Source organism: Macaca mulatta, chromosome 2, assembly GCF_049350105.2.
Source record: "Macaca mulatta isolate MMU2019108-1 chromosome 2, T2T-MMU8v2.0, whole genome shotgun sequence".
Taxonomy (NCBI): domain Eukaryota; kingdom Metazoa; phylum Chordata; class Mammalia; order Primates; family Cercopithecidae; genus Macaca; species Macaca mulatta.
Window position 1 is genome coordinate 112328943 of NC_133407.1, and position 13228 is coordinate 112342170.

Consider the following 13228-nt stretch of genomic DNA (forward strand, 5'->3'; position numbering starts at 1 on the left):
CAAAAATAAAATAAATAAATAAATAAAACACAAAATTTTTTAAAAACAGAAACCATGAAGCTACAATTAAAACATTGTAGTGGCAAGGCACGGTGGCTCGCGCCTGTAATCCGCCAGCACTTTGGGAGGCTGAGGCGGGTGGATCACAAGGTCAGGAGATGGAGACCATCCTGGCTAACACAATGAAACCCCATCTCTACTAAAAATACAAAAAAATTAGCTGGGTGTGGTGGCAGGCACCTGTAGTCCCAGCTACTTGGGAGGCTGAGGTAGAAGAATGGCGTGAACCCGGGAGGCAGAGGTTGCAGTGAGCTGAGATCGCACCACTGCACTCCAGCCTGGGCGACGAGCGAGACTCCATCTCAAAAAAAAAAAAAAAAAACCCATTGTAGTATTGAACCGGGAATAGGCAAACAGACCTTCAAAACAGAACGAAGAGCCCAGATAACAAACCCATGTATACAAGGGAATTTAGATGATGATAAAGGTGTTAATAAATAGTGAATAAAGAATGACCTATTCAGGCCAGGCACGATGGCTCACGCCTGTAATCCCAGCACTTTGGGAGGCGAAGGCGGGAAGTCACTTGAGGTCAGGAATTTGAGACAAGCCTGGCCAACATGGTGAAAACCTGTCTGTACTAAAAATACAAAAATTAGCCAGGCATGATGTCATGTGCCTGTAATCCCAGCTACTTGGGAGGCTGGGGCATGAGAATCCCTTGAGCCTGAGGGGCAGAGATTGCAGTGAGGTGAGATCGAGCCACACCACCACTCCAGCCTGGGCGACAGAGTGTGACTCCGTCTCTTAAAAAAAGGTCAGGTGCAGTAGCTCATGCCTGTAATCCCTGCACTTTGGGAAGCCGAGGTGGGTGGGTCACCTGAGGTCAGGAGTTCAAGACCAGCCTGGCCAACATAGTAAAACACCGTCTACCAAAAATACAAAAATTAGGCAAGTCACAGTGGCTCACGCCTGTAATCCCAGCACTTTGGGAGGCCGAAGTGGGCAGATCATGAGGTCAGGAGATCGAGACCACCTTGGCCAACATGGTGAAACCCCGTCTCTACTAAAATACAAAAAAATTAGCCGTGTGTGGTGGTGTGTGCCTGTAATCCCAGCTACTTGGGAGGCTGAGGCAGGGGAATCACTTGAATCTGGGAGGCAGAGGTTGCAGCGAGCTGACATTGCGCCACTGCACTCCAGCCTGACGACAAAGCAAGACTCCATCTCAACAAAACAAAACGAAACAAAAAAACAAAAATTAGCTGGATGTGGTGGCATGTGCCGGTAGTCCCACCTACTTGGGAGGCTGAGGCAGGAGAATCGCTTAAACCCAGCAGGCAGAGATTGCAGTCAGCCAAGATAGCACCACTGCACTCTAGCCTGGGAAACAGAGTGAGACTCTATTAAAAAAAAAAAGACCTATTTAATACGTGGTGTTGGGATTAAAAATAATCAAATTAGGCCTGGTGCCATGGCTCATGCATGTAATCCCAGCACTTTGGGGGGTGGAGGCGGGTAGATCATCTGAGGTCAGGAGTTTAAGACCAGCCTGGCCAACATTGGTAAACCCTGTCTCTACTAAAAATATGAAAATTAGTCAGGCATGTTGGCGCACGCTTGTAATCCCAGCTACTCAGGAGGCTGAGGCAGGAGAATTGCTTGAACCTGGGAGGCAGAGGTTGCAGTGAGCCAGGATCGTGCCATTGCACTCCAGCCTGGGCGACAAGAGCAAAACTCCATCTCAAAAGAAAAAAAAAATTATCAAATTAGAAAAAATAAATCTAAATCCCATCTCCTACCAAATACATATTCTGGATAGATTAAAGAACCCAATTTGAAAAAATAGGAATATAAAGTATTAGCATTTTGACTGGTGCAGTGAGTTATCCCAGCACTTTGGGAGACCAAAGCGGGAGGATTGCTTGAGCCTAGAAGTTTGAGACCAGCCTGGGAAACGTGGCAAAACCCCATCTCTTCCAAAAATATAAAAATTAGCCAGGCAGGGTGGCACACCACTGTAGTTCCAGCTACTTGGGAGGCTGAGGCAGGATTGCTTTTTTTTTTTTTTTTTTTTTTTTTTTTTTTTTTTTGTGAGACAGAGACAGAATATCACTCTTTCACCCAGGCTGGAGTGCAGTAGTAGGATCTTGGCTCACTGCAACCTCCGCCTCCCAGGTTCAAGTGATTCTCCTGTCACAGCCCCCCAGGTAACCAGGATTCCAGGCACATGCCACCATGCCTGGCTAATTTTTGTATGTTTTGGTAAAGATGTGGTTTCACCATGTTGGCCAGGCTGATCTTGACTCCTGACCTCAGGTGACCTTCCCGCCTCAACCTCCCAAAGTGCTGGAATTACAGGTGTGAGCCACTGTGCCCGGCTGAGGCAGTATCGCTTTAACCTAGGAGGCAGGGTTTGCAGTGAGCCAAGATAGCGCCACTGCACTCCAGCCTAGGTGACAGAGCGTCACCTAGGGTCTTTTGAGACAGGGTCTTGCTCTGTCACCTACCCTTGTCTCCTAGGCTAGGCCTCAGAAAAAAATTAAATAAATCAATAAATAGGCCGGGCGTGGTGGCTCAAGCCTGTAATCCCAGCACTTTGGGAGGCCGAGACGGGCGGATCACGAGGTCAGGAGATCGAGACCATCCTGGCTAACACGATGAAACCCCGTCTCTACTAAAAAATACAAAAAACTAGCCGGGCGCGGTGGTGGGCGCCTGTAGTCCCAGCTACTCGGGAGGCTGAGGCAGGAGAATGGCGTAAACCCGGGAGGCGGAGCTTGCAGTGAGCTGAGATCCGGCCACTGCACTCCAGCCTGGGCGACAGAGCGAGACTCCGTCTCAAAAAAAAAAAAAAAAACCAAAAAAAAAAAAAAAATAAAATATTAGCATTTTGTACATATCTTTCAGGGCCCTTTCAATGAGTTAACATACATATTTATATATACACCTATACACACTCACACACACTTACACAAACTGTTTTCATTGATAAAAGGCTATATTGTAAATACTAGTTTGCTTTTTTCACTCAATAGAGGCTGCTATTATTTTCCTAATTTCACAAATGAGAAAACTAAGTCACAGAGAGGTAAGGTTCCCTGCCCAAGGTCACATGGATAGAAGATGTGGAGTTGGGATTCTCTTTAAAGTATTATTTAAAAATTTTTTTTTGAGACAGGGTCTTGCTCTGTCACCTAGCTGGAGTGCAGTGGCACAGTCTCGGTTCACTGCAATCTCCACTTCCTGAGCTGAAGCCATTCTCCCATCTCAGCCTCCCTAGTAGCTGGGACTACAGGTGTGTACCACCACCATGCTTGTTTTTTTTGTTTTTTTTTTTTTTTTTGAGATGGAGTTTTGCTGTTGTCACCCAGGCTGGAATGCAGTGGCATGATCTCGGCTCACTACAACCTCCGCCTCCCAGGTTCAAGCGATTCTCCTGCCTCAGCCTCCTGAGTAGGTGGGATTACCAGTACCCTCCACCACGCCTGGCTAATTTTTGTATTTTTAGTAGAGACAGGGTTTCACCATGTTGGCCAGGCTTGTCTCAAACTCCTGACTTCAGGTGAGCCACCTGCCTTGTCCTCCCAAGGTGCTGGGATTATAGGCATAAGCCACCATCCCGGCTGAGGTTAATTTTTGTATTTTTTGTAGAGAGGGGTTTCCCTCTGTTGCCAAGGCTAATCTTGAACTCCTAAGCTCAAGTGATCCTCCTGTCTTGGCGTCCCAAAGTGCTGGAATTACAGGAATGACCCACTCCCCCAAGCCTCAATTTTGATTAATTAATTATTTTTGAGACAGGGTATCCCTTTGTTGCCCAGGGTGGTCTCGAACTCCTGGACTCAAGCAATCCACCCACCTCAGCCTCCTGAAGTGCTGGAATTACAGGTATGAGTCACTGTACCCGGTCAAGGGATTCTAATCCTAGCTGTCTGGCTCTAGACTACCCTTTGTTGGTCCGTAAGGCCAAAGCCTGTGATAGAAAGTTTTAGAGGATGTTGAAAAGAAAAATGACACGTTTTGTGCTTTAAAAACATTTTTTTTTTTTTTGAGACAGAGTTTAGCTCTTGTTGCCTAGGTTGGAGTGCAATGGTGCCATCTTGGCTCACTGCAACCTCTGCCTCCCGGGTTCAAGCGATTCTCCTGCTTCAGCCTCCCAAGTAGCTGGGATTACAGGCATGCGCCACCATGCCCGGCTAATTGTGTGTTTTTAGTAGAGATGGGGTTTCACCATGTTGGCCAGGCTGGTCTTGATCTCCTGAGGTGGCTCACACCTGTAATCCCAGCACTTTGGGAGACTGAGGTGGGTGGATCACCTGAGGTCGGGAGTTTGAGACCAGCCTGGCCAACATGGTGAAAACCCATCTGTACTAAAAATAAGAAAAATTAGCCAGGCATGGTGGCAGGCACCTGTAATCCCAGCAACTCAGGAGGCTGAGGCAGGAGAATCGCTTGAACCTAGGAGACAGAGGCTGCGGTGAGCCAAGATCACGCCATTGCACTCCAGCCTGAGCAACAGGGCGAGACTCTGTCTCAAAAAGAAAAAAAGGAAAAATCCCACCTTCTATCTTGAAAAGAATAAATCTTTTTTTCAAAAGAAAAAGAATAAAAATAAAATGTATTGGGCTGGGCACGGTAGCTCATGCCTATAATCCCAGCACTTTGGGAGGCCAAGGAGGGCAGATTAGCTGAGGTCAGGAGTTTGAGACCAGCCTGGCCAACATGGCGAAACACCATCTCTACTAAAAATATGAAATTAGCCAGGCATGGTGGTGCACCTGTAGCCCCAGCTACTTGGGAGAATGAGGCAGGAGAATCGCCTGAACCCGGGAGGTGGAGGTTGCAGTGAGCCAAGGTTATACCATTGTACTCCAGCCTGGGTGGCAAGAGCAAAACTCTGCCTCGAAAAATAAAAATAAATAAATAAATAAAAAATAAAATGTACTGCACTCCAACATGGGTGACAGAGTGAGATCCTGTCTCTACAAAAATAAGAAATATTTTAAAGCAGGGAGACTAGTTACAGGACTACTGCTCACATCCAAAGACACATTGAGGGTGGCTTGGATTAGAGCTTCAGGTAGTGGTAAGTGCTAAAGTCAGGACATATCTCAGAGGTATAGCTCATGGGAATTGCTTGTAGACTGAATGTGAAATTTGGAAGAGGAAAACTCACGGAAAACTTGTGATTTGTTTTTTCTTTCTTTCTTTCTTTTTTTTTTTTTTTTGAGATGGAGTCTTGCTCTGTCACCCAGGCTGGAGTGCAGTGGCACAATCTTGGCTCACTGCAACCTCCTGGGTTCAAGCAATTCTCCTGCCTCAGCCTCCCAAGTAGCTGGGATTACAGGTGACCGCCACCATGCCCAGTTAATTTTTGTATTTTTAGTAGAGACAGGGTTTTGCTATCTTGGCCAGGCTAGTCTTGAACTCTTGACCTCAGGTGATCTGCCCACCTTGGCCTCCCAAAGTGCTGAGATTACAGGTGTTAGCCACCATGCCTGGCCAAACTTGTGAATTTTTGGCTTGAATAAATGGAGAGAGATAGTGGTATTGAGCTGGGAAATACTGGGGGAGTGGCAGGTTTGGAGGTAAAGTTGATAAGTTTGTTTTATTTAAGACATGTTAAATTTGAGTGCCAATATGATATCCAAATGGAGGTATTGAATGGATAACTGAATATACTGAGTGTGAAGTATAGGAAATTTGGTAGGATTAGAAACAAAAACCTGGAAGTCATCAGTGTAGGGGAGGTCCTAAGGCAAAGAGGTTGAATGAGATCACTGGGGAAGGAGCATAGATGGAAGAGAGGCTGAGGACTGAGTCTACCAACTCTCCTATGCAGCACTCCTCACGGTGATAATTTTTTTTTTTTTTTGAGACGGAGCCTCGCCCTGTCTCCCAGGCTGGAAGTGCAGTGGCGCGATCTCGGCTCACTGCAAGCTCCGCCTCCCGGGTTCACACCATTCTCCTGCCTCAGCCTCCCCAGTAACTGGGACTACAGGCGCCTGCCACCACACCTGGCTAAATTTTTTTTTGTATTTTTAGTAGAGATGGGGTTTTACCGTGTTAACCAGGATGGTCTTGATCTCCTGACTTCGTGATCCACCTGCCTCAGCCTCCCAAGGTGCTGGGATTACAGGCGTGAGCCACCACGCCCGGCTCACGGTGATAATTTTTATTTTTATTTTTCTTGTATTTCCATCCAGTGCAATCATAGTAGTAATTTGATACTTATTGTTGAATTATTCTACTAATTTCTGCATCTCCTATTAGAACAAAGCTCCTTGACCACAGATATTGTGGTCCTCTTCACTCACCATATGTAACAACTTGGTGCCTAGCCTTTAACCAGTCTGAAAGAACAAAGCATTTAAGAAATGTGATTTCGGCTGGGTGCGGTGGCTCACGCCTGTAATCCCAGCACTTTGGGAGGCCAAGGCGGGCAGATCACAAGGTCAGGAGATTGAGACCATCCCAGCTAGCAGGGTAAAACCCTGTCTCTACTACAAATACAAAAAAAATTAGCCAGGCGTGGTGGCAGACGCCTGTAGTCCCAGCTACTCAGGAGGCTGAAGCAGGAGAATGGCGTGAACCCGGGAGGTGGAGCTTGCAGTGAGCCGAGATCACGCCACTGTACTCCAGCCTGGACGACAGGGTGAGACTCTGTCTCAAAAAAAAAAAAAAAAAAAAATTGTGATTTGACAGTATCTATTACAATATAAAATGAGCATAGGAGTTGACTGAGCAACTCCTTTATTTCCATTTCTAGAAATAAAATATAAAACGTGTTCACAACTATGCAAAAAGAACTACAGGCTGTGGCTCACACGTATAATCCCACTTTGAGGGGCCAAGGCAGAAGAATTGCTTGAGCCCAACAGTTTGAGACGAGCCTGGGCAATATAATGGGACCCCATATCTATTAAAAAAAATTCTCCAGACATGATGGTGCATGCTTATAATAGTCCCAGCTACTTGGGAGGCTGAGACAGGAGAATCACTTGAGCCAAGGAGATTGAGGCTGCAGTGATTGCACCACTGCACTCCAGTCTGGGTGACAGAGGGAGACTACATCCCAAAAGAAAAAAGAGGGCCAGGCGCGGTGGCTCACACCTGTAATTACAATACTTTGGGAGGCCAAGGCGGGTGGATCACCTGAGGTTGGGAGTTTGAGACCAGCCTGACCAACATGGAAAAACCCTGTCTCTACTAAAAATACAAAATTAGCTGGGCATGGTGGCATATGCCTGTAATCCCAGTACTCTGAAGGTTGAAGCAGGAGAATCACTTGAACCCGGGAGGCAGAGGTTGTGGTGAACTGAGATCATGCCATTGTACTCCAGCCTGGGCAACAAAAGCTAAACTCTGTCTCAAAAAAAAAAAGGACTACATCCAAGGGTGTTCACTGTAACACTCTTTATAATTGTGAAAAATTGGAAACAGATAGCCAGGCGCAGTGGCTCACACCTGTAATCCCAGCACTGGGAGGCCGAGGCGGGTGGATCACAAGGTCAGAAGTTTGACACCAGCCTGCCCAATATGCTGAAACACCGTCTCTACTAAAAATACAAAAATTAGCCAGGCATGGTGGCATGCACCTGTAGTCCCAGCTACTCAGGAGGCTGAGGCGGGAGAATTGCTTGAACCCGGGTGGCGGATCTTGCAGTGAGCTGAGATTGCACCACGGCACTCCAGCCTGGCTGACAGAGTGAGACTCCATCTCAAAACAAAACAAAATAAAATTGGAAACAGATGACTTGCAATTGGAGACTGCTCAAATACGATACATTTATACTGTTAGAAACTCAGAAGGGTTACAGCACTGTCGAAAGGGCAGGCTCTGGATTCAGATGGCTAGGGTTAGTATTTTAGCTTGGACTGGCATGGTGGCTCACGCCTGTAATCCCAGCACTTTGGGAAGCAGAGGTTGGTGGATCACTTTAGGTCAGGAGCTCGAGACCAGCCTGGCAAACATGGTGAATCCCCGTCTCTACTAAAAATACAAAAATTAGCCAGGCATGGTGGTGAGTGCCTGTAATCCCAGCTACGTAGGAGGCTGAGGCAGGAGACTCGCTGGAACCCGGTAGGTCAAGGTTGCAGTCAGCCATGATTGTGCTACTACACTCCAGCCTGGGCAACAGAGCTAGACGCTGTCTCAAAAAAAAAAAAAAGAATTTTAGTTTGATCACTTCTTTGTGAAATGGGGATAGTAATAGCACCTTCTACTAAGTGAAAAAAGCAGCAGAATGATATTTGCAATAGCCTGTTACTAATGAAAAGCTTTGTGTAAATGTGTATGTGGATAGCTACAAATAGAGACATGTACTGAATTTATTTATTTATTTATTTTTAAAAATTTTTTTGAGACAGAGTCTCGTTCTGTCACCCAGGCTAGAGTGCAGTGGAGCGATCTCAGCTCACTGCAACCTCTGCCTCCTGAGTTCAAGCAATTCTCCTGCCTCAGCCTCCTAAGTAGCTGGGATTACAGGCGTATACCACCATGGTTGACTTTGTATTTTTTTTTTTTTTTTTTTTTTGAGACAGAGTCTCGCTCTGTTGCCCAGGCTAGAGTGCAGTGGCCGGATCTCGGCTCACTGCAAGCTCTGCTTCCGGGTTTACGCCATTCTCCTGCCTCAGCCTCCCGAGTAGCTGGGACTACAGGCGCCCACCAACTCGCCCGGCTAGTTTTTTGTATTTTTTAGTAGAGACGGGGTTTCACCGTGTTAGCCAGGATGGTCTCCATCTGACCTCGTGATCCGCCTGTCTCTGCCTCCCAAAGTGCTGGAATTACAGGCTTGAGCCACCGCGCCCGGCCTTTTTTTTTTTTTTTTTTTTGAGACAGAGTCTAGCTCTGTCCCCCAGGCTGGAGTGCAGTGGCACCATCTCGGCTCACTGCAAGCTCCGCCTCCCGGGTTCACGCCATTATTTTTTCTTTTTTGAGATGGAGCTACTCTGTTGCCCAGGCTGGAGTGCAGTGGTGCGATCTTGGCTCGCTGTAACCTCCACCTCCGAGGTTCAAGTGATTCTTCCTGCCCCAGCCTCCTGAGTACTTGGAATGACAGGCACGTACCACCATGCCCGGCTAATTTTTGTATTTTTTAGTAGAGACAGGGTTTTGCCATGTTGGTCAGGCTGGTCTGGAACTCTTGACCTCAGGTGATCCACCCACCTTTGCTTCCCAAAATGTTGGGATTACAAGTGTGAGCCACCACGCCTGGCCCCTATCCAATTTTTATCACTTGAGTATATCCCAAATACCTTTCCTTGTCAATAGGTGCCTTAGTACGGCATTTTTTTTTTTCCCTTTTTTTTGAAGACAGGTTCAGGCTCTGTCCCCTAGGCTGGAGTGCAGTGGCCGGATCCCTTGCTCACTGCAGCTTCCACCTCCTGAGTCTTAAGTGATCCTCCCACCTCAGCCTCCTAAGTAGGTATATAAGCACATCCAGCTAACTTGTATTTTTTGTAGAGATGGGGTTTCACCGTGTTGCCCAGGCTGGTCTCCAACTCCCAGGCTCAAGTGATTCACCTGCCTCGGCCTCCCAAAGTGCTGGGATTACAGGCGTGGGCCACCACGCCCGGCCAAAACATTTGTTTTTTTTTTTTTTGTAGACATGGAATCTCACTATGTTTCCCAAGCTGGTCTCCAACTCCTGGGCTCAAGCGATCCTCTCACCTTGGCTTCCCAAAGTGCTGGGATTACAGGCTTGAGCCACCATACCCCACCACCCAGTATGATTTATTTTATTTTTTTTTTGGTAAAGTGAAAGCAAGTTTATTAAAGAAGTAAATAAACAAAGGAGGCCAGGAGCGGTGGCTCACGCCTGTAATCCCAGCACTTTGGGAAGCCGAGGAGGGCGGATCACGGGGTTGAGAGATCCAGACCATCCTGGTCAACATGGTAAAACCCTGTCTCTACTAAATATACAAAAATTACCATCCGGGTTAACACAGTGAAATCCCGTCTGTACTAAAAATACACAAAAAAATTAGCCGGCCGTAGTGGCGGGCGCCTGTAGTCCCAGCTACTGGGGAGGCTGAGGCAGGAGAATGGCGTGAATTCGGGAGGCGGAGCTTGCAGTGAGCCGAGATCGCGTCACTGCACTCCAGCCTGAGCGAGAGAGCGAGACTCGGTCTCAAAAAAAAAAAAAAAAAAAAAAAGAAAAAGAAAAAATTAGCTGGGCGCGGTGGTGCGCGCCTGTAGTCCCAGCTACTTGGCAGACTGAGGCAGGAAAATCACTTGAACCCGGGAGGCGGAGGTTGCAGTGAGCTGAAATAGCGGCTCTCTCACTGCACTCCAGCCTGGGCGACAGAGCAAGACTCCGCCTCAAAAAAAAAAAAAAAAAAAAAAAAAAAGGAATTGCTACTCCACAGGCAGAGCAGTCCACCCGGAATCTTTTTTTTTTTTTTTTTTTTTTTGAGACGGAGTCTTAAACTCTGTCGCCCAGGTTGGAGTGCAGTGGCGCGATCTCGGCTCACTGCAACCTCCGCCTGACGAGTTCAAGCAATTGTCCTGCCTAAGCCTCCCAAGTAGCTGGGACTACAGGCACCTGCCATCATGCCGGCTAATTTTTTGTATTTTTAGTAAAGCCGGGGTTTCACCATGCTGGTGTGGCTAGTCTCGAACTCCTGACCTCGTGATCTGTCCTCTTCGGCCTCCCAAAGTGCTGGGATTACAGGCGTGAGCTACTGCGCCCGGCCACCCGGCATGATTTTTAATGGCTTTCTACATTGTATGGTTTGTTATTGTTGCTTTGTGACAGGGTCCATTATCACCGATGCTGGACTGCAGTTGTGCAATCTCGGCGCACTGCAGCCTCGACCTCCTCGGCTCAAGCAATCCTATATCACCTCAGCCCCCTGAGTAGCTGGGACGCACAGGCGTGTGCCACCTCGCCCAGCTAATTTTTAGTTTTTTTGTTTTTGTTTTTTATAGAAAGAAGGAGGGGTCTCACTACCTCAAATTCTTGGGCTCAAGCGATCCTCCCACCTTGGCTTCCCAAAATGCAGGGAATGCAGGCATAAGCCACAGCGACCGGCCAGCACAGGTGTCTTAAATGCGTATATACGCGAGTCCAGTATGGTTGGAAATGATTTGATTTGTTGTCTATGGAATTGCACACCCTGGAGCCTTCCTAACATCAGCGGCTTCACATTGGCATTTCCACTGTGGTGCAGCAACAATCTGAGTTCTAGCCACACCATTTGACAACCGGTCCCAAAAGGTAACTGGAAGTCATGATGACAACTCCTATAGTGTGAAAAGAAACTGCAAGCAAGGCAGTTAAGATGCAACCTTGCACGGTGACGGTAAGTCGAACTGGGCGGCGAACGAGGCCGCGGCGGGGGAAGCGAAAGCGTGGTATGGTTGCAGCTCTGGGGCCACCCGGCGACCGCCTTGGGGTGTAGGCAGAAATTCCCGGCCCAGCTCCCCTCAGACCAGATAGCGGCCGGGAAACAATGGTTCTTTAGACATTCCACCGACGCCAGGATGTCTTCTCCGTGCCCGATCCCGGAGTACACAGTGAAATGATAAGGCGGTGAGAAACGCGTTGGTTAAGAACATCTCAACGGGAGACGCTGGTAGGCGAAAGGTGGCTCCAGACGCGGTCGGCACCTGCCGTACCCTAGTCAGACTATGGGTCAGAGCGCTAAATTGCAAGGAGGCGGCGCTAAAGAGGCCCTCTAACCAGGAGCCAGTCGCGACCTGAGCGACCGTGGGTCGACCCCGATCCGGAAGTGACGCAACGGCGCCAAGTACTTCCGGAGCTGCGGGGACGACTCTTCTGGAGGAAGCAGCACGGGCTTGACCGGCGTCGGCCCGCCGCCTTTGCCGCCGCTTCTCCCCAATCCAGTCCCTCTGGCCCGGCCTGACCCGGTCTGGCTCGTCCGGGCTCAGCGGCCGCGAGGCCGCAGCTCCCGGTAAGTGCGCAGCGCACGTCGCGGCCTTGTTTACTTTGGCGGGCAGCTGGGGGGGCCTCTCAGCCAACCTCCCCGGCCGGGCCGGGACTCCGCCTTCGCCGTCGCCCGGGAGGCCCGGGCACCCCCCACCGCCGGTTCGCTGTCCCAGCACTACCCGCCGTCAGCGGAGGGACCGCCGGGCGCCCAGCGTTGTCTCTGCCTTTTTTCCTCCCGCCGTCTTCTCAGCTCGCGGAAAGGTCAGAGGCCACCGCCTCTGACCAACCAGCGCCGGCACATCTAGGCCCTCCCTGTCTGGCGCGGCGGGGAAACGCACGGCCTCGGGGCTCCCCGCTCGAGTCCTGTTTGGGAGCTCTCGCAGCGCTGCCCGCGCGGTTTAACGCCCGCCTGTGGAGGGTATCCCCAGCTCGTGGGCTCCGCGTCCGCGCGAATATCCCGGAGCCCGCGGCCCCTCGGGATGTGCGGCCCCGGAACTGTGTCGCCGCCTCGCCTGAAGCTGCTTGGGCAGCCGCGTTCTTGGATGACTTCGCCTTCGTACTGTTCATTGCCCAGTCCCATAGAACTTTCTGTCATAGCGACATTTCTATACCTTTGCTGTTCAACATGATAGCTATTAGCCACACGTGGCCGTTAAGCATTTGATCTGTAGGCTAATGCACCTGAGAAACTAAATTTTAAATTTTACTTAATTTTTAAGTGTAATTAAATTTAAATAACCGCATGTGCCTTGTGGTCACCGTATTAGAAAAGACAGATATAGAGTGTAGGATTTTGAAACGAAATTGCTGATTTCTAGTTTTGTGCCAAGTAGTTTTTCTTCGGAGGTGTAGTTAGGAATGACCATTCAGCGCTAGTGATCATATCTGGAGTAAACGTCATCAGACTCACTAAAACTTATGTGTTCTGTGCGTGGTCAGCAAGCCCAGGATGGTTGTCAGGTCCCCTGAACATGTGACTTTGGCTCTGGAGGAATTTTTTTTTTTTTTTTTTTTTTTTTTGGTGGGCGGGACAAAGTTGCTGTCACCAGACTGGAGTGCAGTGGCGGCGATCACAGCTAACTGCGGCCCGGACTTTCTGGGCTCAGGTGATCCTCCTTTCTTAGCCTCCCAAGTGGCTGCGACCACAGGCATGTACCACCATACCTGACTAATTTTTTAAATTTGTTGTGGATACGGGAATCTTAATAGGTTGCCTAAACTGGTCTTGAACTGCTGGGCTCAAGCGATCTTCCCGCTTTGACCTCCTAAAGTGCTGAGATTATAGGCGTGAGCCACTGTACCTGACCCTTAAAATTTTTTTTTTTAGAAACAGG

At 48.8% G+C, this 13228-nt stretch overlaps 2 protein-coding genes across 40 annotated transcripts in view; one reads left to right on the plus strand and one right to left on the minus strand.

Moving 5' to 3' along the window:
• Positions 1-9739: 9739 nt before the first annotated feature.
• On the minus strand, positions 9740-12461 carry LOC708565 (ARIH2 opposite strand lncRNA). Its single transcript, XM_077991021.1, is given in 5 exon segments — positions 9740-9821; positions 10701-11462; positions 11464-11518; positions 11520-12069; positions 12233-12461. Coding segments are annotated over 4 exon segments (1107 nt in total). The 3' UTR covers positions 9740-9821; positions 10701-11189.
• The window catches only part of ARIH2 (ariadne RBR E3 ubiquitin protein ligase 2), a 72093-nt gene continuing 70606 nt past the window's right edge, over positions 11742-13228 (plus strand). For all 39 annotated transcript variants that reach the window (XM_077992767.1, XM_077992768.1, XM_077992782.1 and 36 more), the window contains exon 1: positions 11742-11919. The gene's annotated coding sequence lies outside the window, so the exon portion shown is untranslated. The remainder of the gene's footprint in view (positions 11920-13228) is intronic.